Raw genomic sequence first — 27,921 nt, forward strand, 5'->3', positions numbered from 1 at the left:
TTTTTTATTTGGTTTGGAGTTTCCCCTTAACATTATAAGCACACAAGTTGCATGCCAAAGTCCGACTTCAGTGATATTCAATGGGCTGAAGTGGGATCAAAGTTGGACCAAAGTAGTGCAGGGAGAATTTTTAAAGTCAGACTAGTTAAGACTCCCATAGGGAAACATTGATTTTTCACACGTCGCGCGACTTGAGCTCCCATATGAGCGTTTCTCATATCAGTGTGAACCCGGCCTAAGTGGCCGCCATGGTTCATACACCTGTGATCCAAGCTGAAAGAATTTGCTGACACTTGCCCCTGGAATCCAATATAATGCTCCTATTACCTGTGTGAAGGAGGCCTAATGTGTGTTGCGGTGTACTTTGCTTTAATAATTGATGTGCATTACAACTAGGTGATTGGCAATTTTCAGAAGAACAAATCGGCAGTAATTTTATCAATACAGTCGTCTTTGTTTAAATCTCAGAACTTTCAAATGGAATATCAAGCTTAGACACAAAACCCCCAGGACTAGATTCAGAAAGAATTTACGCCGGCGTATCTATTGATACGCCGCGTAAATTCAAATCTGCGCCGGCGTATCTTCTTTCTGTATTCAGAAAGCAAGATACGCCGAAATTAGGCTAAGATTCGACTGGCGTAAGTCTCTTACGCCGTCGTATCTTAGGGTGCATATTTACGCTGGCCGCTAGGTGGCACTGCCGTCGATTTCAGCGTAGAATATGCAAATGAGCTGGATACGCCGATTCAGAAACGTACGTGCGCCCTGCAGATTTTTTTACGTAGTTTGCGTAAGGCTTTTTCTGGCGTAACGTTACTCCTGCTATATGAGGCATAGCCAATGTTAAGTATGGACGTGGTTCCGCGTCGAATTTTGAAAATTTGACGTCGTTTGCGTAAGTCGTTTGCGAATAGGGCTTTGCGTAAATTACGTTCACGTCGAAAGCATTGACTATTTGCAACGTGATTAGAAGAATGCGCACTGGGATACGTTCACGGCCGGCGCATGCGCCGTTCGTGAGAAACATAATTTACGTGGGGTCATGTTTTATTTACATAAAACACGCCCACCTCTTGACAATTTGAATTCGGCGCGCTTACGCCAGATGATTTACGCTACGCCGCCGCAACTTACGGAGCAAGTGCTTTGTGAATACTGCACCTCCCTCTCTCTAAATTGCGGCGGTGTAGCGTAAATAACATACGCTACGCCCGCACAAACTTACGTGCCCCTACCTGAATCTAGCCCCCAGTCCCTACTCCTTGGCAGTATAGTGGCAGTCTCAGTTTAACCTCCAGGACACATAGACCTTGTGTTTTCGTACGTCATAGGGAACACTCAGAGAAATCCAATTTCTGTTTATTTTTAGTGTTTGCATTGCAGCTATATTGCTGGCTTAGTGAAATGATATGGTTACACAGCAGTACAGAGCAAGCAGAAAACGCCACTGACTCCTGCAGGCAGTCTCAGCGCTGGCCTGGACTCAAAAGAGACAAAGCGCAGCATGTTCTACCCAGCCTATGATGTGCTGCTTTTTTATAGAACTGCTGCATGTGAATCGCAGATTCATTATTTAAGCAGCATTATCATTTCTTTCTAGCTAGCAGCGTAGAGGCATTAAAGTTTAATCTTCTGTTTGACATTTACCTAGCTGTCTCACTCTGGAAGACGCTCTGTATTCAGTCATTGTTGGATAGAGATGTTTCAGTTCATAGTACTCTTCATCGCCTCTCACCACCTGCGCATATTCCTTCTCTGAGGCAGCAGGACATTGCAGATGGCCTAAGCAAACCTCCTACACATTGGGAATGTTTCTCTAAGCACTGGACAATCCCGTAGCTATACATCCAGTCACCAAGGAATGCAAAACAACCTTTCATGGGTTTGTTTAAAGTACGACTAAAGACTCCTATGTTATAGTCTAAACAAGTCCCGGATCCGGTTACTGTGTGATGCACGAGCCTTAGAAAGTTCCTTTCCCTTTTCTGACTGAGCCAAATCCTCCATTTGTGTCTCGCACGTCCCAGCAGACACCACACCGCACAATAGAATGGTTTCAGTATCAGATGCAGTGCTGTCAATCCAGGCTAACAATTTATTTTTAATATTCAAAGCACACTCGCTCACTCATTCATCCATATCTCCGTGGTTATAATTTGTTCAAAAAACACTATGAAAAACACCTCCAAGCATTTCTGGCTGTGGCCATCTTGAGTAAGGGCAGGTGATTCATGTAGCATTTACTTCCTGGAATCCATCTTCCTTTCGCTCAGGCATGCAGGCAGGAGGGTGTGCGCTTAGCTGAGACCCCAACCCCCCAAGATTCCTGGCATGTAGAACATCATTTGCCTAGGCCTGAAAAAACGAGGTGATTGAAGAAATGTAAAAGTTTATTAAATATGATATACTTTATCTATTAATACTAGCAGCATAAGGCCTCTTTCATGTGGGCATATCCGCTAAGCTGAATCTGCTTGCTCTGTCTGCTGATCCCCGCTGAGCAGGCAGATGACAGGTCTGTGTCGACTCCACTATGCAGAGCAGACACAGACATAGCTCTCCTCCATGGGTGAATCGGATGCAAACAGACCGCCTGTCCATTTCCATCCGATTCGCCAGATGGCTGGGGAACAGGGCCACCATTCGTCTGATTTTGGCGGACAGGTTGGATGGCAGCGTGTCAGTGGACGTGTGTCTGCTGACATCCGCCACTCCATAGAATAGACTGCAGGGGCTGATCAGGTCCGCCTGAAAAACTGGGAGGCGGACCTGACCAGACAGCCCATGTGAAAGTGGCCTAATGCCGCATACACACGATACTTTTTCGGGTTCTAAAAAAATGACGTTTTTCAGGCTCTAGAAAAAACAAAGTTTTTTTCAACTTGATCATTAAAACGGCCTTGCCTACATACGATCGTGAAAAAAAAAATGCTCTAGCAAAGCGCGGTGACGTACAACACGTACGAAGGCACTATAAAGGGGAACTTCCATTCGGATGGCGCCACCCTTGGGGCTGATTTTGCTGATTTTGTGTTGGTAAAAGACGATTAACGCTTTTCTGTCTGTTACAGCGTAATGAATGTGCTTACTCCATTACGAACGGTAGTTTTACCAGAACGAGCGCTCCCATCTCATAACATGCTTCTGAGCATGCGTGTTTTTTTCACGTCCTTAAAGCCCACACACGACAATTTTTTTACAACCTGAAAAACAACGTTAAAAACGTTGTTAAAAATCAGAGCATGTTTGAGTTTTTTCTTTGCCCATTTTTTATGCTCTGAAGCCCACACATGATGACATAAAAAAAAAAACGGCATTTTTTTAGAACCCAAAAAAATTATCGTGTGTACGCGGCATAAGGATTACAAATGGTCCATGTTGATTTAAAGGAGTTCTCTGACCTAAAACTTTTAACCCCCGCTGTGCCCGAGCTGTAAAAATATACAAAATAAACTGTCACTTACCTGCCTACGATCCCCCGTTGTTCCGATATCGCCGTCCCGTTCTCCGGTCCCGGGCCCCTTCCGCTTCCTGTGTGTCGGTGACTCATAGTGCGCTCAGCCTATCAGCGGCCGCAGCAATGTCCCGTCGCGGCCGCTGATAGGCTGAGCGCACTATGAGTCACCGACACACAGGAAGCGGAAGAGACCGGGACCGGAGAACGGGACGGCGATATCGGAACAACGGGGGATCGTAGGCAGGTAAGTGAAAGTTTATTTTGTATATTTTTACAGCCCGGGCACAGCGGGGGTTAAAAGTTTTAGGTCAGAGAACTCCTTTTAGAAGCCTAGTCACATTTTGTTAGATTGCTATGACATTTGACTTCAGTTGTTTTAAGATGTTTTCCTTGTCAAGCATTTGTACGGGTGTTTTAGCATTTTGCCTCTTTTTTTTTTTCTTTGGAAAGTTAGTTACTGGGGAGAAAAAATGCACCCCCATTGCATCCTACTGGGGCCAAAAATGCTGGAAGCTTGAAGCCCATGTACTTTTTCGAGCTTCAAGCAAGACTATGCTCAAGTGTGAACAGGTACAATGGAAAACTGGGATTTTGTGTGCTTGGAGTTGCGGTACACACATACAATGGGTTACACCCACACAGGAATCACTTTTTTTTTTTATTCAACACGCACCCAACTGAAAACGGATTTTTTTTCAGATTTGGAATCGTGGCGATTTTATACTGTGGCAAAAAATGTGTGCCGCGTGTTTGGGTGCCAGTGTTTGGGTGCCTAATGCATGACACGCTGATATGTGTGTAAATTACGCTTTCAGACTTGCAAACGGGAGCGCTCATTCCCACACCACGATATCTGAACAGAGCCTTGGGCTTCATTCACATTTGGGTGTAGCAGAAATGCACATTTTAGCAAATGTACAAAAACACAGTAAAAAAAAAAACGCACTTGTGATGCCAGTATTTCTTAGTGGCACCCCACACACAGGTTGTAGTTGCGTGTTTTTCCGTGTTTTCTGCACACAAAACACACTTGGCTCATGTCCAAAATTTGCTGCGTGAGCACGTTTTTGGAACAGAGGGTGGCCCATTCAGATGCATTGTGCCGCTCCAAAAAATGTGCATCAAAAGTGCAAACAAAGTCCCATTCGCGCCGCTCAAGTGTGAACGGGGCCTTATAGGCCATGCAGTGTTTGAATGCTCTGAATAGCAACATCAATTTTAAGCATTGTTTGGCAGTAACTTGAAGGCGCCTATACACATACACACACTCGCTTCGAGTGACTATGGCCTCGTACAGACGAGAGGATATCCTCTGGCGGATTTGGATCTGATGGCTGTACACACCATCAGATCGAAATCCCCGTGGAATAAATCCGCGGTGACGTGGCCGCGACGTGCGCGACCCTGGAAGGTAAATACTTCCACGCATGCGTCAAATCATTACGACGCATGCGAGGGATGGGAGCGGACGGACTGATCCGGTGAGTCTGTACAGACGACTGGATCAGTCCGATGGACTGGATTCCAGCGGATAGATTTCTTAGCATGCTTTTTATCTGCTGGGAAATGTCCGCTAGGCCGTACACACGACCGGATCTATCTGCTGGAACTGATCCGCGGATCAATCCCAGCGGATAGATCCGGTCGTGTGTACAGGGCCTAGGGGTTGTTTTTATTTTGAAGTTAAAACTCTCCAATTTATTTTTTATTTAATATAATAAAACCTTCAAACTGCTTTATTTCTGATCATTTCAGTAGCTTTGAGCGTACCCAGCTGTGCACAGGATGGGAAACTTTGACCCAAGCAGCTTATTGTACACCTTTATCTGAACTTTGTTATATTCTTCTGTTTGTTTTGTTGCCCAGCAGCTGTTGTTTGACCTTGTTATATGCGGAAAAGAATTACTTTCTGTTCTATAAAATGGATGGCATCGGAAGAACGATGTATTGGAATTGCTATAAAAGCAACATTGGAGCAGCATAAAGAACATACATAAAAAGCCTATCGGTTTATCATGATTTAATTTATAGGCCATTGAATTTTTCATTGCATGAAGCCATTCTTGTCTTCTATTGCTATTGATAATATAACGTCATCAATAACTGCTAGTGTTACTCCAATTCATGTCCAGGCACATTTGGAGCCTCTTGGGTAGTTTGTGCTGTTTGTTTCCATCCTTTTGTATGTGTGTTTCCATCCTTTTGTATGCACGTTTGCTCTCTAAAGATTGGATATGTTTTTTTATAACTCTTCATTTTTTTCCAGCCTGTTTGGAGAAAGTTGTACATATGTTATTGTGAGGATAAGTGTTATCATGTGTGTTCAGGAATAGATAATGCATATGTGGTCACACAGTATCTATAAGGAGGCCTGCAAGTAGCAAAATAGCAAGACGGGAGTGTGCGGCGAAATAGTTGTTGTTGAAGTAGTTAAAATTGTGTTTTTGAAAAAGGACGAGCAGTTCTTTAGTTTATAAGTAGGAAAGGAGGTGCCCATGAGAATCAAAATTCACTACACATACATTTAACTGCCCGTCTGGTCCAATTATATCTACCAAAAGATATTCAGATGGGATGGGGCAGTACATTAGAAGTGCAGAATGGGAATATAAAAAACAAACATTTATTCTCAGGTGGGTGCAGCATTGATCTGATGCTGCATCTGTGTTCCATTGTGTCTAAACCAAGAACCGAGCAATCAAACGCAGCTGATCGATCAGTTCTCGGTCTTCAGTGAGCAGGGAGTCGGTGACTGTTGGTCACTGGCTCTCTGCTCTGCCCCCCCAGGGCTGTACAGGGGGCAGAAGCAGCAGGTCAGGCTCTCAGCGGTGCCAGCTGCCGGTCCAAACATGTGGGTGGATCATTAAAGTCAGGATCTCTTCAGAGTCTGGAGTGAGGTCACCTGAGCTTTTTTCAGCCAATTTCAGGTCTGAATCTGGGTCACAGGAGTACAGAACCAGCAGTACTTCCTTGACCCACAGGAGAAGTATGACCAAAAGAGCTTTGGCTCAACTTCTCCTCCTTTAACAAATTCCCATCACTCAACTTTGCCATACAGCTATACTATTTGAATCAATTAAAAACAAAGTTGGCAAATGGAAATCTTGTTGAATTTGTAAGTGTTTCATTAAATGTATAGCAATAAATAGCAGGGTTTGACTCTTAAAAAGCAGATTATACAGTGATGTTGCCTTTTTTTTTTATTGAATTTGTTTAAATAGTTTTTTGACAAACAAAAAATTCACATGGGGTGCATTCATAACACTTAGACCCCTTTCACACTGGCGCCGCCTGTTCGTTCGCAGCGCTTTAGCGCTGTTTAAGTGGAGTTTTTCAGCCGCGTAAACGCTTTTAACCCCCGCTATCGGCTGAAGAAGGGATTAAAACCACATGTGTGCACTTCTAAAGCTCTGCCAATTCATTGCAATGGGCAGGGGTGTTTTCGTAGTGCTCCCAAACCGCCCCAAAGATGCTGCTTGCAGGACTTTTTCTAACGTCCCGCAAGCGCACCGCCCCAGAAAGCATTTTTTGTACAAAGTTTAGATGCGTTTAGGAGATATATATATATATATATATATATATATATATATAATATATATATATATATATATAATTTTTTTACCAGTAAGCTCAAACCAGAAGTATTTTTCCTTGCCTTTAAACGCTGATACTCCTGTAATCGTCCTAATGTGCATGAGCACATAGGATAACATTGGGCTGCTTCTACATGCAAAACACAAAACTCCTGTAGACGCAAAGTTTTTTAAGCCAGTGCGCATAGAGCCTGAGAAGTTTTTCTAGCACTTTTTTGCTTTGGAAAAAAAAAATTGCAGCATTTTGAAGCATGTTTGGGGAGTAAAAAAAAAAAAAAGCCCCTAAATACTTCTCCCATTGAAATGAATGGGACCCATATCAAAAACGCCCATGCTAAGAAAAAATGCTCCATTAACGCATAGGCATTTTACTGGCAGTTTTGAAGTGAACCAGTGTGAAAGTGTCCTTAGAAGCACAGTTCAGATGCGTTTTGGATGCATTTCTGCATGTGTGATTTTGACATGTTTCTGGTGCACTTTTGATGCTTTCCAGCGCATTTTTCCCCTTAAATTGGGACATGTGCGTTTGGGTTTTTTTTGTGTGTGAGCTTTGGATGCGTTTCCAGTATAATTCCGTTCATAAAAATGCAGCATGTTCTATTTTTTTTTTTTTTTTTTACTGGAATGCACTAGAACAGACCCAACTGGTGTGCACTATGCCATTGGAAACCCTATAACCTACTATCCTTGTGTTTCTGATGCAGAAAAAAATTAATAAAATAAAACTGGACTAAATGTTACGTGAACCATTCGTTGGCCCAACAGTTGTAAAAAAAAAATATATATAATAATTTTTCGACTGCCGAGCACTTTCCTCCTGCAGGCTTCATGTAGTATTATAATTGTAGCAGTGACTATACAAAATAAAATGTGACTTTAAAAATGTACTTTTTAGGCCATCGGACCCATGTAAGAGGTCTACTATATGTGTCCTTTTTTTTTTTTTTTGTACATTTTCGTTTAAGATTAGGTAGGTCTGTGTTGTTTTGAGTGTGTATGCAAAGGTTCATCATACATTATTGTGCCTACTGTGTCATTTGTGTTTGTGATTCCTTCCCAGCATTGCTCCTGATAGTAATAAGTTATGTTTCTTTTTGTAGGAGAAGCTCTTGTCACGGTCACTTCAAAGAGGTGAAGATCTTCAGTTTGACCAGGTAAGATTTGTCAAGTTTGGTAAAACAATCAAAAAGACAACTATTCATTTGTGGGTTCATTACAGTGGCTGTCATTATTACAGCTTGGGCCATATTTCTGTCTTTGGACGCTACCCCTCTCTATATGCACCACTAGATCAGGATGACGCTTCTTATCTGGAAGCTGCACTACCAAAAGGGGAGAGAGGGATCAGCATCCAAAGTATAAACTAATTACAAGTTGAGAGACGCACTTTGTTTCACATAGGAACATGTTCTTATGTTCCCTCATTGAGTAAGAAGCCCTCTAAAACCTTTTTTGGAAAAAAAATGACTTGCCTATATAGCAACTGCCTGTAACATTTACTAAAGATCCCGTGCAGTGCCTCTCCCATCACCGCCATCTTTCTTATGCCTGTTCTATGTGTCCGCATTTAGTCACTTTGTTTTTGGGATTCAGAATCTTCCCATTATGAGCGGATTATGTCACAGCTACACATAAGCAGTTTTGAAGAATAGGCATTTTATGTGTGCTCGATTTTTTTTCTTTTTCGCCCACTGTGAGTTTTCCATGGTTCAGTAACATCATCGGGTCATGGTATAGGTCAAACGATTGGGGGAGAGGGGCCAAATCATTGTAATTGTTAAAGGGCCTATTGGGCAAAGCAGAAGATTTCCTTTGCACGATTTCCTCTTGTCTCGGTTTTGGATCGAGTGGAACCTCTGTTCACTTTGGGAGATTTCTTCTCTTTTCGGTCTATTTGACTGCAATAAAAATATGCTTTCTAGTCGAGTTTTGAAGGTTTAGAAAATTTGTCAAGATTTTAGGCTACTTTCACACCGAGGCGCTTTAGGCCGCATACACACGGTCGGACAAAACCAATGAAAACGGACTGAAGGACATTTTCATCGGTCTAAACCGATCGTGTGTGGGCACCATCGGTCAGTTAACCTTCGGTCAAAAAATTTAGAACTTGCTTTAACTACTAGCCGACCGCGCACCGTCATTATACGGCGGCAGGTCGGCTCTCCTGGGCGAGAGCCCGTAGCTATACGTCCTATCGTATAGCCGCCACTAGGGGGCGCGTGCGCGCCGCCGGAGGCGCGCGCGCTCCCCGCTCGCCCCCGACTCCCGTGCGTGTGCCCGGCGGGCGCGATCGCCGCCGGGCACACGCGATCGCTCGGTACAGAGCGGGGAACGGGAGCTGTGTGTGTAAACACACAGCTCTCGTTCCTGTCAGCAGGGGAAATGCTGATTTTCTGTTCATACAATGTATGAACAGAAAATCAGTGTTTCCCCTAGTGAGGCCACCCCCCCCCCCCCCCCACAGTAAGAACACACCCAGGCATACTTAACCCCTTCCCCGCCCCCTAGTGTTAACCCCTTCACTGCCAGTGGCATTTTTATAGTAATCTAATGCATTTTTATAGCACTGATCGCTATAAAAATGCCAATGGTCCCAAAAATGTGTCAAAAATGTCCGAAGTGTCCGACATAATGTCGCAATACCGAAAAAAAAATCGCTGATCGCCGCCATTACTAGTAAAAAAAATATTAATAAAAATGCCATAAAAATACCCCCTATTTTGTAAACGCTATAACTTTTGCGCAAACCAATCAATAAACGCTTATTGCGATTTTTTTTACGAAAAATATGTAGAAGAATACGTATCGGCCTAAACTGAGGAAAAAAAATGTTTTTTTATATATTTTTGGGGGATATTTATTACAGCAAAAAGTAAAAAATATTAATTTTTTTCAAAATTGTCGCTCTATTTTTGTTTATAGCGCAAAAAATAAAAAACGCAGAGGTGATCAAATACCACCAAAAGAAAGCTCTATTTGTGGGAAAAAAAGGACGCCAATTTTGTTTGGGAGCCACGTCGCACGACCGCGCAATTGTCTGTTAAAGCGACGCAGTCCCGAATCGCAAAAAGTACTCTGGTCTTTGGGCAGCAATATGGTCCGGGGGGTAAGTGGTTAAAATTGAGCCGATGTCAAAACCGATGGTTAGTATGCAAAAGCATCGGTTAAAAATCCACGCATGCTTAGAATCAAGTCGACGCATGCTTGGAAGCATTGAACTTCGTTTTTTTTCAGCACGTCGTTGTGTTTTACCTCACCGCGTTCTGACCCGATCGGTTATTTAACCTATGGTGTGTAGGCACATCAGATCATCAGTCAGCTTCATCGGTTAACCGATGAGAACGGTCCGTAGGATCGTTCTCATCGGATGGATTGATCGTGTGTACAGGGCTTCACAGGCACTATAGCGTTAAAAATAGCGCCGCCACTCCGGCCAATCACAGCGCCGGAGTGCCGATAACCGGAAGTAACCTCAGGGAGATATGTCTGCCGCTGGAAGGGAAGATGAGGATGGCTTCAGGGGCTTCGATCTAAGGTAAGTAATGCGTAATGTATACACCGCTCCTAAAGCACCCCTGCCCATTGAAATCAATGGGAACTTCCGGCAAAGCGGAACTTTGTGGGTGCTTTTAGCTCTTTTTCAGACGCTAGCGGGGGTTAAAAGTGCCTCGCTAGTGGCCGAAAAGCGACGCTAGAACATCGGTAAAGCGACGCTAAAAATAGCGGGGCTTTACCGCTGACGCCCCAGTGTGAAAGTGCCCTTATTGTTTTTCTGTCCAAATAACACATCTGACCCAGATGTGAAGAATCTTTTCAGTTGGGGCACAGACAGTAGTTAAAATCTTTTACCAAGGAAATATTTATTATTATTCCATTAAAAGTATGTCTATATATCCACAAAACTCATCAAAATGTCACTTCAACTCCATCAGTTTTCTATCTGAAGAAAATTGAATTTGTATCAGTTGAATTTAATAGCTGTCGGATTATGGATAGGGCATTTGTAACAATTTGATGGGGACATTACCTTTTATATAGCTTTACATTTTCTGTGAACATTTGAAATTAAATAATAATAAATACATAATATCCATTTCACAAGATTGCTTGTGTACTTGTATTATTACTGTTCAACGTCCCATGGTAATTCCTCTTTTTTTCTTGCTATATGACTGAGGTTAGGGATGTAGGTACTTTCCATGAGGAATGAATGCGCTCCAAGGTTCTAACCTCTTTTATCACAAAAAACCTAAAGGAACTGGATGTACGTAAAGAGGAAAACTTTTTTTTATTACATAGATGACAACAACTATTATATTGTAACAATATGCCTAAATAATGTTGCAGTATATGTACATTTCTGTATATCTTCTTTTGTACTATTTAAAACTAACACAAACAGATAAAAAAGGATAAGTTCATTGGATTTGGAACATGTTGCACTTTACATCCTGCATATGGGTGTAACAAAAGGTGAACTTCTCCTTTTAAAGGTGGGGAACAATTATTATTATTATTATTTAAAAAAATTTTTTTTTTTTTTTGCTGCATTCTATATCTTATTGCGAAGGTGCTCCCTTATTTTTTGCCTTAAAGACACAACGGGAAGTAATAGTAAATCTAGATTTGGGGGGTGTCACCAGAACAAGTGACCCTATCTATTCCTGGTTCAGTGACAACGGTAAAATTTTGCATTTCCCAACAATATCTGGTCTTAGGAATTGGATTTAATGATGCTGGGTGTCATTCAACATGGAAGACAACTGACACAGGATTGCAGGATGGTCCTAGAGAGGATGTAAGTGTTGCAGCACTTTTAGAACTCCATTATAATTCAACTTGGGCGTTAAACTTCGTGAAATTATCTGAAAATTGCAATGTGTATGGCCAGCTTTACTATTTTTTTTTTTTTTTTTAATTCATAAATATTCAGAAGAAAGTTCTGCTTTTGAGTAGTTGGAGAAATCCTATACACTGTCTGGGGAATAAAAAATAAATAAAAATCCCTGCCGACACTTTTCTTATGCTAAGGCCCTTTAAAACGGCCTGTTCCAAATTCAAAAATCCCTGTCCACTCATTTCTGTAACTTTATAGACACGTGCAGCAGATTCGGTTCTTAATATCACCGTTTTAAACAGTCGTGCTATTAATGCACCAAATTCAAAAGCATTTACCTCCAATTCATAGATAACGAAACCAGGTAATTAAGACCAGCTGTAAGTTGTTGTACAGAGACTGGCAAAGTGCCTGTTTCTGTACGTAGTGTGGTTGAGTGACTTATTTGCTGCCACTACCCTATCCCCGTCACTGGTTGTTAAGGATGCTGCCAGTTTCTTACCTGACAGCCTTCTCACAACCAGTGATGCTGCAGTGGGTGAAGCTTGATGGGGAAGCTGAGACACTGAGACATTCCCCATCAGGTCTGTTCTCGCTTTATGATTAACTTCAGGCAGTGAATGTATTCATTAGCCAATAGCAGGGTGTTACTACCTTCTGTCAAACACAAGGGGAGTGGACCTGGTGAGGAACTAGTGTCTGTAATTCCTATCAGACTTTGCCACCCAGGTAAAAAGGTCCCTGCCACTGCTCTGTCTGTGTAACCGCTGCAGCGGCAGGTAGGAATCTATAAACATCCCGCCCTCAGTCCACCTCCACACACAGTGAGTACCCCAGGTTCATTTACCAGTCTGCAACAGGTATGTGAACCTCTCACTGGTAACAATATTTGTCATATAGAGGCATGGTGTACTTCTAAAAAAGCGTCTTAAGCCAGCCTTACACGATTCCAAACCTGCCGGATTCAGCAGGAACCTGCCAAGATTTAAATCACGTATGGGTAGGCTGTACCCAAGTTGACTGATTGATTAAACTTGGGTACACTCAGCCTGTCTGATTTTACATGCGATTATTGCTAGTGGCGGTTATAGCTGCTAGCAATAATCACTGTGTTTTCCCATCCAGAGTGGCTTCCTCTGCCACCCCTGCCTGAAGAACACAGTGGCTCCGTGGGAAGGATTCCCCGTCAACACTGACTGTGTTAATGGGGGGAATTGAGTGATTTTCTTTCCCGTCTATGGCTGGCCTTAGACACTTTTATAAATTGCACTGTATATGGTTCCCCTCTATGATTTATTTAAGTTATTATCAAGGGTGTGATTTAGATTGGCTAGTTTGCATAATAATATCCACCCTCCAAGCTTCAGAGAACTAAACGGCTATGCTTTTAAGGCTACATTCACAATGGCGATTTAGGGAAGTGAAAATTGCAGCGTCCAGCAGCGATCACCGCAAGTAAAGATCTGAAGATTTCTGCCATTGCAATTCGCAGCAGCCTAAATCGCTGGTGTGAATGTAGCCTAATAGGTGGGGGAAAGTTTGTGCTTAGACCAGTCATGTGCCTCTAACATTACATAACAAGGCTTCCGATTTTGTATTTACAAACTGTAGGATACTTAGTGCTTACGTGTAGAGAGGCAGACATGTGACTTGTGACCATTAGCAGAGTCTGCAGGTGCCAATAATTGCTCAGGAATTTCATTGCTCTTGCTTCTTGAACAAAGAGCCCTGCATTTTGTTAATTAACTTACCCATCCAGAACTGCTGGATGTGTTTGGTATGGCTTTGTGAGCAGAGAGGGTGCCAAGCTGAGCAAGCAATAATAGGGAGGATAGTTGTCAGACTGGCTGCTCACACTGTTTCCTCTAAACATTTTATATTTTGAGTCCTAATAAAACATTGGTTGAATTTGCTGCCAGAAACTTCAAGTATTAAAGAGATTACCAGACTCCTTACCTGGCCTTGTAGTACAGAAGAAAAATGAACTGATCCCGGGTAGAAAGAGCCTGCACCCTTTAACATTGAGTTTTATGCTCTGACCACAAATGGGGTTTAGGAGGAAAAATGCCATAGCTGATCTCTGTCTGAAATTGCCTGGCTATCATGCTAAATCAATGGCTTCATTACTTTTTAGCAGAACTTCACTCAAAAAGTGAAGTATATCGGCTTCACTCCCACCCTCCAACAGGCTTTTTTTTTTTGAAGGGAGGGAGCAAATGCCGATTTTTATTGTTACTTGCTCTCACTTTCACAATCCTTGCTTAAGTGACAATGACACACCTTGCCTTGCCCCTCCTGCAGCATCCTTGGACATGTCAAATGATCCAGGATGGTGCAGGACCATTCACAGAGCACCACGTGAGCTCAGGAGTGCGTAGTAGGGAGCCTGCTGTCGTTCCTCAGGAAGCCAGATCCACCTTCTAGATGGCGTGCAAGGGACCGGCAGCATTAAAGGGGTTGTAAAGGTACAATTTTTTTTCCTAAATGGCTTCCTTTATCTTAGTGCAGTCCTCCTTTCCTTTACTTACCTCATCCTTCGATTTTAGTTTTAAATATCCTTATTTCTTCTGAGAAATCCTCACTTCCTGTTCTTCTGTCTGTAACTACACACAGTAATGCAAGGCTTTCTCCCTGGTGTGGAGTGTCGTGCTCGCCCCCTCCCTTGGACTGCAGGTGAGTCAGGACGCCCACTAACACACAGCTCCTTTCTCTATCTGCAATGTAGAGAGCGTCCTGACTCTCCTGTAGTCCAAGGGAGGGGGCGAGCACGACACTCCACACCAGGGAGAAGGCCTCGCATTACGAGTTGTTGCTTGCAGCCCCAAGAATCGTAATACTTCTACGCTTTAAAAGTTCGGTAATTTAACATTCTTAATCTATATTATATTTATATATTCTAGTTTAGATGTTTAGTTTCCATAGTCCATTTGTCTTAGTCTGGGTATAGGTGTGCATTCTGAGGGTGTAGGGTGGATATTGGTTCACCTTTTCATGTTTTCTGAAAAGGCGAGCTAACCCTTCAAGTAAAGTGTAACTGCCTCAAAGCCTTAGGCCTCATGTACACAGGGTGTTAGAAAAAACAAGCTGCAAAGCCACTACCAGCGCCAGTAAAAATTGTAGCTTATTGCATTGGCGTTAATGCGCTTTTAGCCGCTAGCAGCGCTTCTCTGCTTCTCTTCAAAATCAATGGTTCCCTATGGGAGCCATCTTAACTGATCCGACTTTGAACCCATTAATTTGAATAGAAGTCGCAGCCAAGGTGGATCATCATGATCCGACTTGTGCTCTGAGGATCCTTTTCATTTTGGCGTGGAAGCTGAAGGCTCCCTAGACCCTTCGGTCTGGTATGGTTTTTAAGGGGAAACCCCTTGCCAAAAAAATAATATAAAGTGCCCCTCCAAATCCATACCTGACCCATATCTGACCATGCAGCTGGGCAGGTCTGAAAAGGGGAAGGTGAGCAGGTCTGGACCATACCAGGCCACACCCCTTCAAAATGGGGAGTGTGGTTACTTGGGGCAGGGGGGGCTCTAAACCCCCCCACCCCAAGCACCTTGTCCCCTTGTTGATGGGGACAAGAGCCTCTTCCGGACCAAACCTGGGGGCAGTGGTTGTGGGGGGTCTGCGGGCAAGGGGCTTATCGGTATTTGGAAGCCCCACATTAACATTGGGACAAGGTGCTTTGTGGTGGGGGCTGCAGCAGAGCCCCCCTGCCCCAAAGCACCCACATCCCTCATGTTGAGGGCCTTTGGTCTGGTATGGTCCGGGGGGTTCACTCGCTCACCCAACCCCCACCTGACCTGCCGAGCTGCATACTTGGATAAAGGGCTGGTTTGGAACTTGGGGGGGACCCCACTACGTTTTTTTTTTTTTTCTCATTTGGGCATGAGATTCCCTCTCAAGACCCATACCAGATTCAAAGGACCCATTATGGATCCCCACACCCCTTTTTTTGGCGTGGGGTTCCCCTTCAAGATCCTCAGAGCAAAAGTTGCACCACAAGTCGGATCACGGTGATCCGACTTGGATGCGTCTTCCATTGAAATCAATGGGCTGAAAGTCGGATCAGTTAAGACGGCTATCATAGGGAACTATAGATTTTGACATGTCAATAAAAAAACTGACTAACGCTGTATTTAACATTTACACACGTTTACAAGCAGTTGGCGTTTTGAAATACCGGTAAGCTACAGTCCTGAACGCGATTTATGTGCTTTAAAAAAAAAATGCCTGTAACCTCAACTGCCTCTAACCTGTAAACGACGGAGTGTACATGTACACGTAAGATAACATTGAGGACTGCTGAAAAAAACGCCCAACTGCTCCTAAACATGAGTTTAGCAACTGCAGTTGACGTGAGGCCTAATTCTGTACATGGTCCTTCCATTAGCAATGGACAGCGCAATACATCAACCATGGCAAAGGGCTTGAATTATATTAAAGTGCTTGTGTGCATCCCTTGGTATTTGTAATTGCATACCTCATAAGCAGGGGAAGTATGTGGAGGATGTGATCCAGTAAAAATGTGGGTAGAATCAGTTGTATATATGTACCCTTCCGCAGCCATTTTTATCATTTTATTTTCATGTATAATGTGGTGTTGAAAGTATGATTAATAAAATGGTAAAGCTCTCAGAAAATACAAGCATGACTTGATTTGATTACACGCACCCCTTCTTTCATTGTGCGGCTTTTCTTCATTTTAAGCTTTTTTTGCCAAGGGGTAGATTGTTGTTTGTATTTTCATATTTTATGTTCTCGCTGTGAAGGCCTCACCCACTGCTACACAAGTCTTTCTGAAGTACCTTTGTGCAGAAGGAATAAGAACTTGTTAAAGATGAACCCCCGTCTGATATGAAAAACATAGCTTTGTAACCATTAGTGCACCCTATGCCCAACTCCAGGATATTTCCATATATCTGACATTCCTGTCCTAGTGGTTATAATTTCCTCCCAGTCAAGCTACTACAAATTTCTATATAAGGGAACTTGCATCCAAAACTTTATCTTAATGATTTGTCCAGGACTTTGCTGCCGCCAGTACCTTCCTGTTAGACAGTATATAGTTGGGCTCAATGGCTGTTGGGAACGGCCAGGGCTATACTGTGACCGTACAAGCTCTAGCTGAAATGTCTTCTAGAACAGGGGTCTTCAGACTTTCTAAGCAAAGGGCCACTTTACTGTCCTTTTAGAAAATGCCCCAGCATCAGTAGGCATAAACCATGCCCCATCATTGGTGTGAAACCCACTGATACCCATTGTTGGTATCAGTGGGAAAAATTGTGTCAAATCGATGCTGTCAGTTTGTGGAATAGTGCCCCATTGATGGTGTTGATGGAATAGTGCCCTATCGATGGTGTCAGTTGGAGAATAGTGTCCCATTGATAGTTGGTGGAATGGTGCCCCAAGGGTCAGATAAAGGCAAGCCAAGGGCCCCTTAGCCGCAGTTTGGAGACCACTGTTCTAGAGCATCATACTAACAGGATTTGCTGCAAAAAGCCCCTGCCATCAACCGGAGATATTAGTAGTACAAAAAAAGATTGTAATGCATGTAACAAAAAACATCAATAAAACATCGCTATTAGGGATAGTTCTTTAATAGGGAAGTTGGAGGCGCTCTGAATGTTTTACTAACATGCAGCTATTAAAAGAGAAGTATGGCAGTGCTTTTCTTTTCCTAATTATACTTACCTCAGTGGATGCAGCATCAGACCGATGCTGCATCTGTCCCATGGCGTCTCTGTACTAAGAACTGAGCCACGAACACCGCCGATGGCTCAGTTTTCTCACTTCCCTGAGCGGAGAGATGCTGCCTGTCAGTCAACATCTCTCCTGCTCTGCTCCTCCCACGCTCACTAGAGCGCTGAGCTGTGGAGGGGCAGGGAGTGCAAAACGGGTCACAGGAGTGCAAAACGAATTGCGCTCCTGTGACCCTTGGGAGAAGTTCAGGCTGGACTTCTCCATTAAGTCCATTAAAACGTATAGATAAGCCATAATTAGGGAGAAAGGCAATCTTTACCTCGCATACAACAAGTACCTGGCCTATGAGCACCTGTTTGATTTTTGCCAAGAGATTCAGTATGTAGAAAATTTGCACACATGTAGGGGCAGATCCACAAAGAAAGTACGCCGGCGTATCTACTGATACGCCGGCGTAATTTCAAATTTCCCGCATCGTATCTTTGTTTCGAATCCTCAAAACCAAATACGACGGCATCTGGGTTAGATCCAACAGGCCTACGTCTTCGTACGCCTTCGGATCGTAGATGCAATTCTTCGGCGTCCGCTGGGTGGCGTTCCCGTCGTAATCCGCGTTGAGTATGCAAATTGGCTATTTCCGACGATCCACGAACGTACGAGCGACCGTCGTATTCTTTTACGTCGTTTCCGTTCGGCTTTTTTTGGCGTATAGTTAAAGCTGCTATTTGGTGGCGTACGCAATGTTAAGTATGGCCGTCGTTCCCGCGTCTAATTTGAAAACATTTTATTTTGTTTGCGTAAGTCGTCCGTGAATGGGGCTGGACGTAATTTATGTCCACGTCAAAACTAATGACGTCCTTGCGACGTCATTTAGCGCAATGCACGGCGGGAAATTTAGGGACGACGCATGCACAGTTCGTTCGGTGCGGGGACGCGCTTCATTTAAATGAAACACGCCCCCTACTCGCCGCATTTGAATTCCGCGCCGTTACGCGGCGAGAGATACACTACGCCGCCGTAACTTACGGCGCAAATTCTTTCTGGATTCAAACCAAAGCCGGGTAAGTTACGGCGGCGTAGCGTATCTCAGATACGCTGCGCGGGTGCAGTTCTATGTGGATCTGCCCGTAGTATTTTGCAGTAGACTAGACAGTGAACTATAGTATCTGAGGCATTAGGATTGTAATGTACGTGGCCAGCTTGAGCCCAGTGTTGACTTTCCTGATGCAGAGAACCATGGAAGTTGCAAATAGGCATGCTGGTATTTGTCCTTCAGCGCTTGTTATTAAAGAATAGGTTACCCCAACATTTTACATTTCTGATATGTGTCTGTTATACCATATACTTGTGTTAAAGAGTATCCTGTTCTCTTTGTATTGCTTCCTTCCTTGTGTTAAATACCCTGGCAGGACATCTCTCCTATTTCAAACTGACCACTCTAGGCATAAGAGCATGGCCAGTTTTCTGGCTGTGCTGGGAGCTCAGCCTGCCTGTCCTCCAATGATCAGTCATGTGCTGACACCCCCCCCCTTTCCTGCATAGCTGTTCACTGGGAAGATCAGTGTAGTTGCTGCTTCTCCACCCTCACTTCTCCAAGCCCCTTATGCAGCCGAGAGTAGAGAATATTTTACAGTATATATATATATATATATATGTGTGTGTGTGTGTATGTATGTATGTGTGTATGTGTATATATATATATATGTATGTATGTGTATATATGTATGTATGTATATATGTGTACGTACGTGTGTATATATATATATATATATAAATATATATATATATATATATATATAAATAATATACACAGACACAAATGTTTTATCTTTTTATTTCTATTTTACACTGAATGGGTTGTTTTACAAGGTAAAGGGTTCACATATACTGTACTTTACACCTTTGGCCATTGGAAGGAAGACCTTGATTGACCAGAGCAAACTACATGCCTATAGGCTCACATATTATAGCATAGGGTAGGTCACTGCATGGGAAGGCGATCTCCATTAGGTTTCCTGATTCTATTATAGTGCCATATGTATGACCGTATTTTTGGAAAAAGGAACTGTTAAGTGAAAGATAAATATTACCATGTATACTTTGTGATAAACTCTTTTATCGCCTGATAAACTATGAGCTGTCTGCTAAAAGAAGCTGTGCTAACATGGAATTAAACCATCATGGCAACACCCTGATCTTGGCGCTCTGTGACCTCCGGTTAAACAGACCAGTCTTTTATTTAGTAGAACTTTTACAATGTATGGGCCGTTTAAGGATATGTATTTGTCTGGCCATTCACTATTGTTTTTCTTTCCTGTTTGACAGGTGATCAGTTGTATGAGCTCTGTAGCAGAGCACTGTCTCCCCTCATTACTCCGCACCTTGTTTGACTGGTATAAACGACAAAATGGGACTGAAGATGAATCCTATGAATACAGACCTCGTTCGAGCACAAAATCTAAAGGGTAAGCATGATAAGGTTCTCATTACACAATGGGACCCTGTAAAACAACATCGGACACCTCGATTTTATTATCTGATCAATGGGCAATTCGATCAAAATGATTGAATCGTCAAAACGTTAAATAGACATAACTTCCCTTCCGATCCATTTAGACCTGATTTAGCCATAGTAGAAAATTCTTGATTGTCTTCCATTGGTCTTCAGCAATGAGATGCTTTGTTCATGAATTAGATTGTATTTCTATTGTTCAGATTATGAGATTATATAGTAAAGTTCTATTAAGTATCAATGGACCTTTTGTGGAACAAATAGATACAACATAAATACTATATTGTATAAAAACAATCTTTTATTTGTATCAATTAAAACATCACTATAAAAATTGTCTGTTTGGGGGTTTACACAATGTGCAGTTCCAAGACTACCCAAATGCATTTAGATAATCTTCATGAGTACATGTGAACCAAATGAATTTGATGAAACCCACAGTTGATCTTTGAAAACAAGAATTACCAGCTGGACAACACATCAGGTGAAGTTTTTTTTTTCTCCCATAGGGGTAGAGCCAAAGTTTTTCAATTGTAGAGTGTTCTCAAGGATAAGAGTCTACCCGAGATCTAGTCAGCAAAGTATTTTCTATGTTGTTAGAGCTTCATGGACGGTCATATATCTCCATATACACCCCTTTTTGAAATTAGAAATCCCTTATGGCTCAAAACAGCAGCAAGGACTCCCAAGTTGTAACTGGTATGAAAAATCAAAAAAGTAAATAAATCCTATATTTATAGATAATCCCACCAAATTCACCTATGTAATATGGTTACAAGCCGGGAGTCCTTGCTGATGTTTTGAGTTATAAGGGATTTCGTAAAGGGATCAGGGCCGTCTTTAAGGCAGGGCAAAAGAGGAAGCTGCCCAGGGCCCTGTCATTGTTGTAGGGCCCAAAGCAGATGTCTCATACTTGCCAACTATCCCAGTTTAAATTCCCTTGTCCCTTGAAGCTTTAGTCCTTTGCTGTGTCCTGATATCTCACTGTGAAGTGCTGCAACTAATGCTGCCCAGCTCCGCCCTATTGTTGTGTACTCATCTGCAGGCCCTGTCATTCATATGTAAATCATGGGGGCATTCATATGTATATCATGCCCCTCTGCAGTGAAGAGATTATGTTCTGTAACCTCCAGCAACCAATCAGTAAGCAGTATTACTGTACAGTAATCTCTAGCAACCAATCAACAAGAAGAAATCATGTGCTGTAACCTAGCAACTAATCAGTGAGCCCTGTAATGTGTGCTGTAACCTCTAGCAACCGGTCAGTAAGTGGTAATGATATGCTGTAACCTCTGGCAACCAATCGGAATCACTGCCTGATCTGATACAGTAAACTGATTTTATATCTAGCTGATATTTATTGTATGTCTCAGAGCAGGTGGAGAGCAAAGTTGCATGGGGGGGGGGGGGGGGGGGCAAGAAAATGTTTGCTCAGGGTCCAATCAACATTAAAGACGGCCCTGAAAGTGATGATGTATGGAGTTATACCACCAATCATGTATGTAGCTCTAACATCATGGAGAGCACTTTGGTGACTAGCTCTTGGGTTCACTCTTATCCATTGAGACCGGATATAATCAAAATATTGTGTCTTTCAGCCCTCCTATACCAAGATACACCCCTATGGGAAAAAAGACTTCACCTGATGTGTTGTCCAGCGGATTGCCTTGTTTGTTGTTTTTTTATTTTTATTAATCAATTGTGGGTTCCCTCACATTGGTTTGATTCACATGTACTCCTGAGGAAGATCATCGAAACTCATTGAGTTTACATGTGGATTGTCTTGGATCTGTTCATAATGTAAACCCCAAGCAGACACAATTCTTATTGTGATCTTTTGGTAAATAAAATATTGTCTTTATACAATATAGTATTCATGTCGTATCTGTCCGTTCCATAAGTCCATGGCTAATGGAAATTTGTTATGTATACTGATATACAGGGATGTGAACATATAGCACGCACAGCCTTGGTCCCAATTACTATACAAATTATAAGATTGTATGGTGGAAACAGACGCAATTCTAACAATCAAAATCCTTACCAATCGAATGAGTTGTCCAGAGTTGACCAATTATATCAGGAGTGATTGATCGAAATACAAATCAATAATTTATGAAAGATTGTCATGTGCCCAATTATTATCTAAATAGTTATCATTTGGCCGGTGGCCAAAATGGAAAATCTCTGAAATTGCTGACCATTTGATGTCCGTAGCTAATCATGTCTCCATCAATCACCCACCTGCAAAAAAAGGCAATTTATCTTTCCAGTGGTCAGTGTCTTCAAATGCCATCGCCTCCCTGCTCCCATCCCACTGAAAGTATTTGACTGATCAGATGAGTCAAATCACTGTCTCCCCATTGCACACAGTGGTTCCTTTTCATCGGCTTCAAAGTTATGCAGTGATGTCCGAGCCAGCAGGAGGAACCACAGCATCTAATAGTGAGCAGGTATTGTGAACTCTAAAATAGATAAGAGATGGGTATTTTTCCTCCTCTTTTAGCAGATAACTTGGTGTACAGGTGACCCTGTGCTTCACACCATTACTTTAAAGTGGTAGTAAACAGCAGTTGAATAAAAAATAAAAATAATCCACTGCAAGGCAATGTCATAATGTGCTAGTATGCATCGCAATATGAGAGACTTTCCTCAAAATGAAGCCCTCCAGCACCAAGCTGACACAGCTGAGAAAGCTTCCATCTTCCCCCAGTCTTCCTTCTGGGTTCGTTGCTGCCGGGGGTGGGATGATCCTACTCTCGTGCATGCGTGCCGGAGCCGCCGTTTACGGCACAGGCTCTGAAAGTCCAGCTTACAGTGCCGTCACCGGCTGCATGCACTCAGAAAATCTCCTAAATGTTGCACGTTTATGAGAGTATCTACAGGTAACCCTTATTATAGGCTTACCTGTAGGTATAAATGGTATAACAGCATTTACTACCACTTTGATAGAATTTGTCATTCATTTTTATTTACTGTCATATTCTTAAAATGAAGCTAGCTCAGAGATTTGTTTTTAAACCTCAACTCGGGGCAAAAAAAAAAGTGTTCACATGCAGTGAGTGGGGCTGTGCCTGCACTGCTGAAGTCAACTGTTTGTTTTGTCTCAGCTCGAGGAGAAAGTATATACTCAACTTGTCCTTCATTTCATTGAAAAACATTGCTCCTTCACGGTCCAATGGTGGACTGTTCCTGGACTATGGAGCCTTCTCTGAGCTTGATAATGTCAGGAACAGTCCACAATTCAAGACTGCTGGAGCACAGGGGGCCGGACCGGTGTATTGGGGGATTCGAGGATTAGGCAAGTAATGATGGCCATACACTATATGAAAAATTGGCCAAACACATTTTCAAAAAACGAGCATTCGGCCATGAGAGTAAACGATACTGCCATTGTGTAATGACCAATAAATCGTTCAGTGGACATAAATGAATCCATTTATTTTTTTTCATTTTTTTACATATACCTAGTGCAAACAATTTGGACGGGAAACACATTAACCTTTCAATTTATCGTTCGTTCGGCAGAAAATTTACAAACTTGTCCTTCGTTTTTTTTCTACTTAAAAATGTTCCAACGATTACCGATTTTGTGCCCATTAACTGACCGAAAAACAAACGAACTGGACAAATGTCCGAATTTTGGCCGATTTTTGTATAGTGTATGGCCAGCAATAGTCTCCTTTCCAATAAACAAAAACTACGACTTAATCTTCGTAATGTAAAAAAAAAAATTTTGCCTGGAGATGGGCTTTAAAGCAGAGGTTTACCCAAATAATATCTATATCAGACCAACTTCTTTATACTTCTAACATGTACAGTCCGCTTTTTTTTTTTTTTTTTACGCTGTACATACTGTATTATCTATATTTGCAATCTGGCTTCCGGGTACTTCTCCCCGCGGGAGTAGGCGTTTCTATGCTGAGGAGGAATGTCCTCTGGGAGGTCGCCCAGATGATTGACGTCCTTTCAGAAAAAGTTCCCCCTGGTGGAGGATAAGGCCCCGCCCCCCGTATTGCATAGAAGCATCACGAGTCACGGCGTTTCCGAAAGAAGCCGAACATGAAGAAGCTCTATACGGCGCAAGCGCAGTCAGCTCTACACGGCTCCTAGTGTTGCATGTTCGGCTTCTTTCGGAAACGCCGTGACTCATGACGTGCCTACGCAATACGGGGGGCGGGGCATTATCCGCCAGGGGGGAACTTTTTCTGAAAGGACGTCAATCATCTGGGCGACCTCCCATTGGACATTGCTCCTCAGCATAGAAATGCCTACTCCCGCTGGGAAAAGTACCCGGAAGCCAGATTGCAAATATAGATTATACATACCGTAAAAAAAAAATGCGGACTGTACATGTTAGAAGTATAAAGAAGTTGGTCTGATATAGATGTTATTTGGGTGAACCTCCGCTTTCATTTAAATTTTATGGTACACTTTGAAATAAAGTTTTACTTTGCCTATATTTTAAACTCCTGGTTTGCATCCACATATCGCACGGCTGAAATGATGGTAAAGTTAGATTCATTCTACCACAAAACTCTGTAGAGCTAAATCGGAACCTTGTACACTACTTGATGTGGATGTGCATAGCTAATGATTTCAGTCTTCTGTAACAGGAATGAACAATGAGGCCCTTTGATGTAAGCTATGGCAAATGTCAAATAAATGGAGGCTATAAAAATCTTTATCTGTTAATCTTTTGTCTTCCAGGGATGAGCAGCAGCGAGAGCGAGACTACTTACTTGAAAGAAGAGACCTGGCTGTAGACTTTATTTTTTGTTTAGTTTTAGTAGAGGTCCTAAAGCAGGTAAATTCTAACTTATCTACTCCAGTCTATTTTTTGCATTGTACTGTGTGTGCTGTGTTGGTTTCCTTGCATGTATCATTAGCACTGCAAATGAGATGAGATTTAGTTGTTGTGGGAATTATGTATCATGGCCAAGTTTTTTTTGCTGTCTGTGTCTGTTAGAGTTGTTCTCTTTTGTGTCCTGGTGACTTTTGTCACTGAGACAAAAAGTAAGAGAAAATCCCACATTTTTAGTTTTTGACCAGAACATGAATAAAGAGGAAATCTTTAAATGGGGACACTAGTTCCAAGGACAACTGTCTTAGAGGCAATTTTTTTTTCTCACCTCTTTTCTTTACAGGTAAATAAGATGGTGAAGTAGATATGGCGCTGTTCTATTAGTTGATGTATGCCTGAATGGCAGGAGGTGGTAAAGTGGCTAGTGCTTAATGTGTGGTCTAAAGAGACCCAAACCTTCTCCCTTACCACTTAAGGGACCGAGCCTGTTTTTCACACTCGGTTTTTACAAGTTAAAAACAAGTTTTTTTTGACAGAAAATTACTTGGAACCCCCAAACATTATACATTTTTTTTATAACACCCTAGAGAATAAAATGGTGGTCACTGCAATACTTTTTGTCACATCGTATTTGCACAGCGGTCTTACAAGCACACTTTTTTTTGAAAAAAAAAAACTTTTTTTAATTAAAAAATAAGATAACAGTAAAGTTAGCCCAATTTTTTTTATATTGTGAAAGATAATGTTACGCCGAGTAAATTGATACCCAACATGTTGCTCTTCAAAATTGCGTCCACTCGTGGAATGGCGTCAAACTTTTGCCCTTAAAATTCTCCATAGGCGACGTTTAAAAAATTCTACAGGTTGCATGTTTTGAGTTAGAGGAGGTCTAGGGATAGAATTATTGTTCTCGCTCTGATGTTTGCGGCAATACCTCACATGTGGTTTGAACACTGTTTTCATATGCTGACGCTGCTCACACATGCGTTCGCTTCTGCGCGTGAGCTCATCAGGACGGGGCGATTTAAAACATTAATTTTTCTTATTTATTTTACTTAATGTTTTTGATTTTAACACTTTTTTTTTTTTTTTATTGGATTTCTTTTATTCCTATTACAAGGAATTTTTACATCCCTTGTAATAGGAAAAAGCATGACAGGTCCTCCTAAATATGAGATCTGGGGTCAAAAAGACCTTAGATCTCATATTTGGACTTAAATGCAATAAGAGAAAAAAAAAATCCCTTTCAGACGTATGGCTGGAAGTGACGATTTGACGTCGCTTCTGCCCTACAGTGATATGGCTCCGGTAAGCGGGAGGGGGCCCTCTCCCGCCGCCGATAAAAGTGATCTTGTGGCGTATCCGCTGCAGACACCACTTTTATATTGTAGCGGACCGACCACTGAAGAAGAGGATACCAGGGTTATGGTAGCTAGCTGCTACCATAACGGTATTCCTCTTCAAACAGATCACGTATAAGGACGGTGGGCGGTCCGGAAGTGGGTAATTGATGTGCTGGGATTAATTGTGGTAATATTAATGCCTATAGCAGGTGTCCTCATTCACCTATTGGTGGCGATACAAAAAAAATCTCTGTGTTTAAGTCTCAAATAGGGAAGCTAAACAATATGAAAACATTTATACATTTAGAATTCTTATAATGTGCAAAAAATAGAAAAAAAATATATAAACAATTGTGCAAAATAATGAAATAAAGTCTTATTCCTATAATTAAAGTGGTTGGTGCTCAAAGGTGCTTGTAAACAGAAGAGTGATCACAATATGTGTGGCTTATCCGTGCTCCGTGGTGCACTCACCAGATGTTTCTTCCCCGCCTGGGGTATACACAGTATTTGCCACTGTGTAACACCCCGGGAGATGGCCAATCCGAGATGTTTTAATAATTCTCCAATAGTTTAACATGTGAAGGAGAAAAGGACGCCCAATAGTGTAATACTATTAAAAACTTTTATTTTATTAAAATATGTGGAAATGTACTCACATTTGATACAATTCATTTGAGCATGTAATGCTGACACTAACGCTGTTAAGAATCCTGTTTGTAATCTCAACCGGAAGTGATGCCACCTAAGTTTCTGGGATAACCTCAGGCGTGTTCAGATTATAGTCCAAACCCACCTGAGCTATGCCACCAGGAATCTCCTGCTTTACAGGGTGAATGGGGCATTCCTTGCCCTGCAACCACATGTAAACACCTTGTGCATGCACGGTTGCAGGATGGGAAATGTCTTGCTTGCTTACCGTTGGTTTTGTACAGTGACCGCTTTCTAGCAAGATAGCTACCGGTAATCCTTATTTGTCTTTAATTTAACAACTGTTGTTGTGTATTGCTTTCAAAAAGTTGGCCAATTTCATTCATCATGGGATCCGTACGTAGGGAAGGGCCCTAATTCTAAACAAGGTTCTTAAGATAATCACCGATTGGTATCATTATTTATATTATGCTGATCGTCAATTTGTTTATTTACATACAAGTTAGTTTGTTTCATATTTACATGTTACTTTAAAAAAGCTAATTTTGAAATTTCTATACATCATTTTTAATGATTAGTTTGGGGGATAAAATAAGAGAAATACTAGAAGGCTGCATACATTTTAAAAACCCCATTTTCACTTGTGAAAATCTAAATAGTGAAGGTTATGTATTCACTAGAAAGAAGGATCTTTAGGTGCTCTAGTAATTTCCTTAAATGGTGCTAAAATCCCTTTGTATAGTCAGATTAGTACTGATTGATTTGTCACTGGTCCTGCCACAACTAAAGACCTTGTCATCAGCTGAACATAAAATAAAAAAATGTTTTTCATCTTATTGTTTATTATCTTTGAGTATTACTGGTGGTAATGTTCTTTTCTGTTACAGATTCCTGTTCACCCAGTTCCAGATCCCCTAATACAGGAAGTTCAAAACCTGGCTTTTAAGCACTTTAAACACAAAGAAGGGTATGTCCGCATACATCTGTTTGACCCTCTTGTTGTGATTAATCTGAATTTTGT

At 42.0% G+C, this 27,921-nt stretch overlaps 1 protein-coding gene across 10 annotated transcripts in view; it reads left to right on the plus strand.

The window, feature by feature from the left end:
* Positions 1 to 27,921, plus strand: part of FRYL (FRY like transcription coactivator) — a 505,173-nt gene that overhangs the window by 306,437 nt on the left and 170,815 nt on the right. For all 10 annotated transcript variants that reach the window (XM_040334951.1, XM_040334921.1, XM_040334924.1 and 7 more), the window contains 4 exons: positions 8,154 to 8,207; positions 19,916 to 20,055; positions 24,813 to 24,909; positions 27,788 to 27,867. In XM_040334951.1, coding sequence (XP_040190885.1) covers positions 8,154 to 8,207; positions 19,916 to 20,055; positions 24,813 to 24,909; positions 27,788 to 27,867 — 371 coding nt within the window. The remainder of the gene's footprint in view (positions 1 to 8,153; positions 8,208 to 19,915; positions 20,056 to 24,812; positions 24,910 to 27,787; positions 27,868 to 27,921) is intronic.

The sequence above is a fragment of the Rana temporaria genome, chromosome 1, assembly GCF_905171775.1.
Source record: "Rana temporaria chromosome 1, aRanTem1.1, whole genome shotgun sequence".
NCBI lineage: Eukaryota > Metazoa > Chordata > Amphibia > Anura > Ranidae > Rana > Rana temporaria.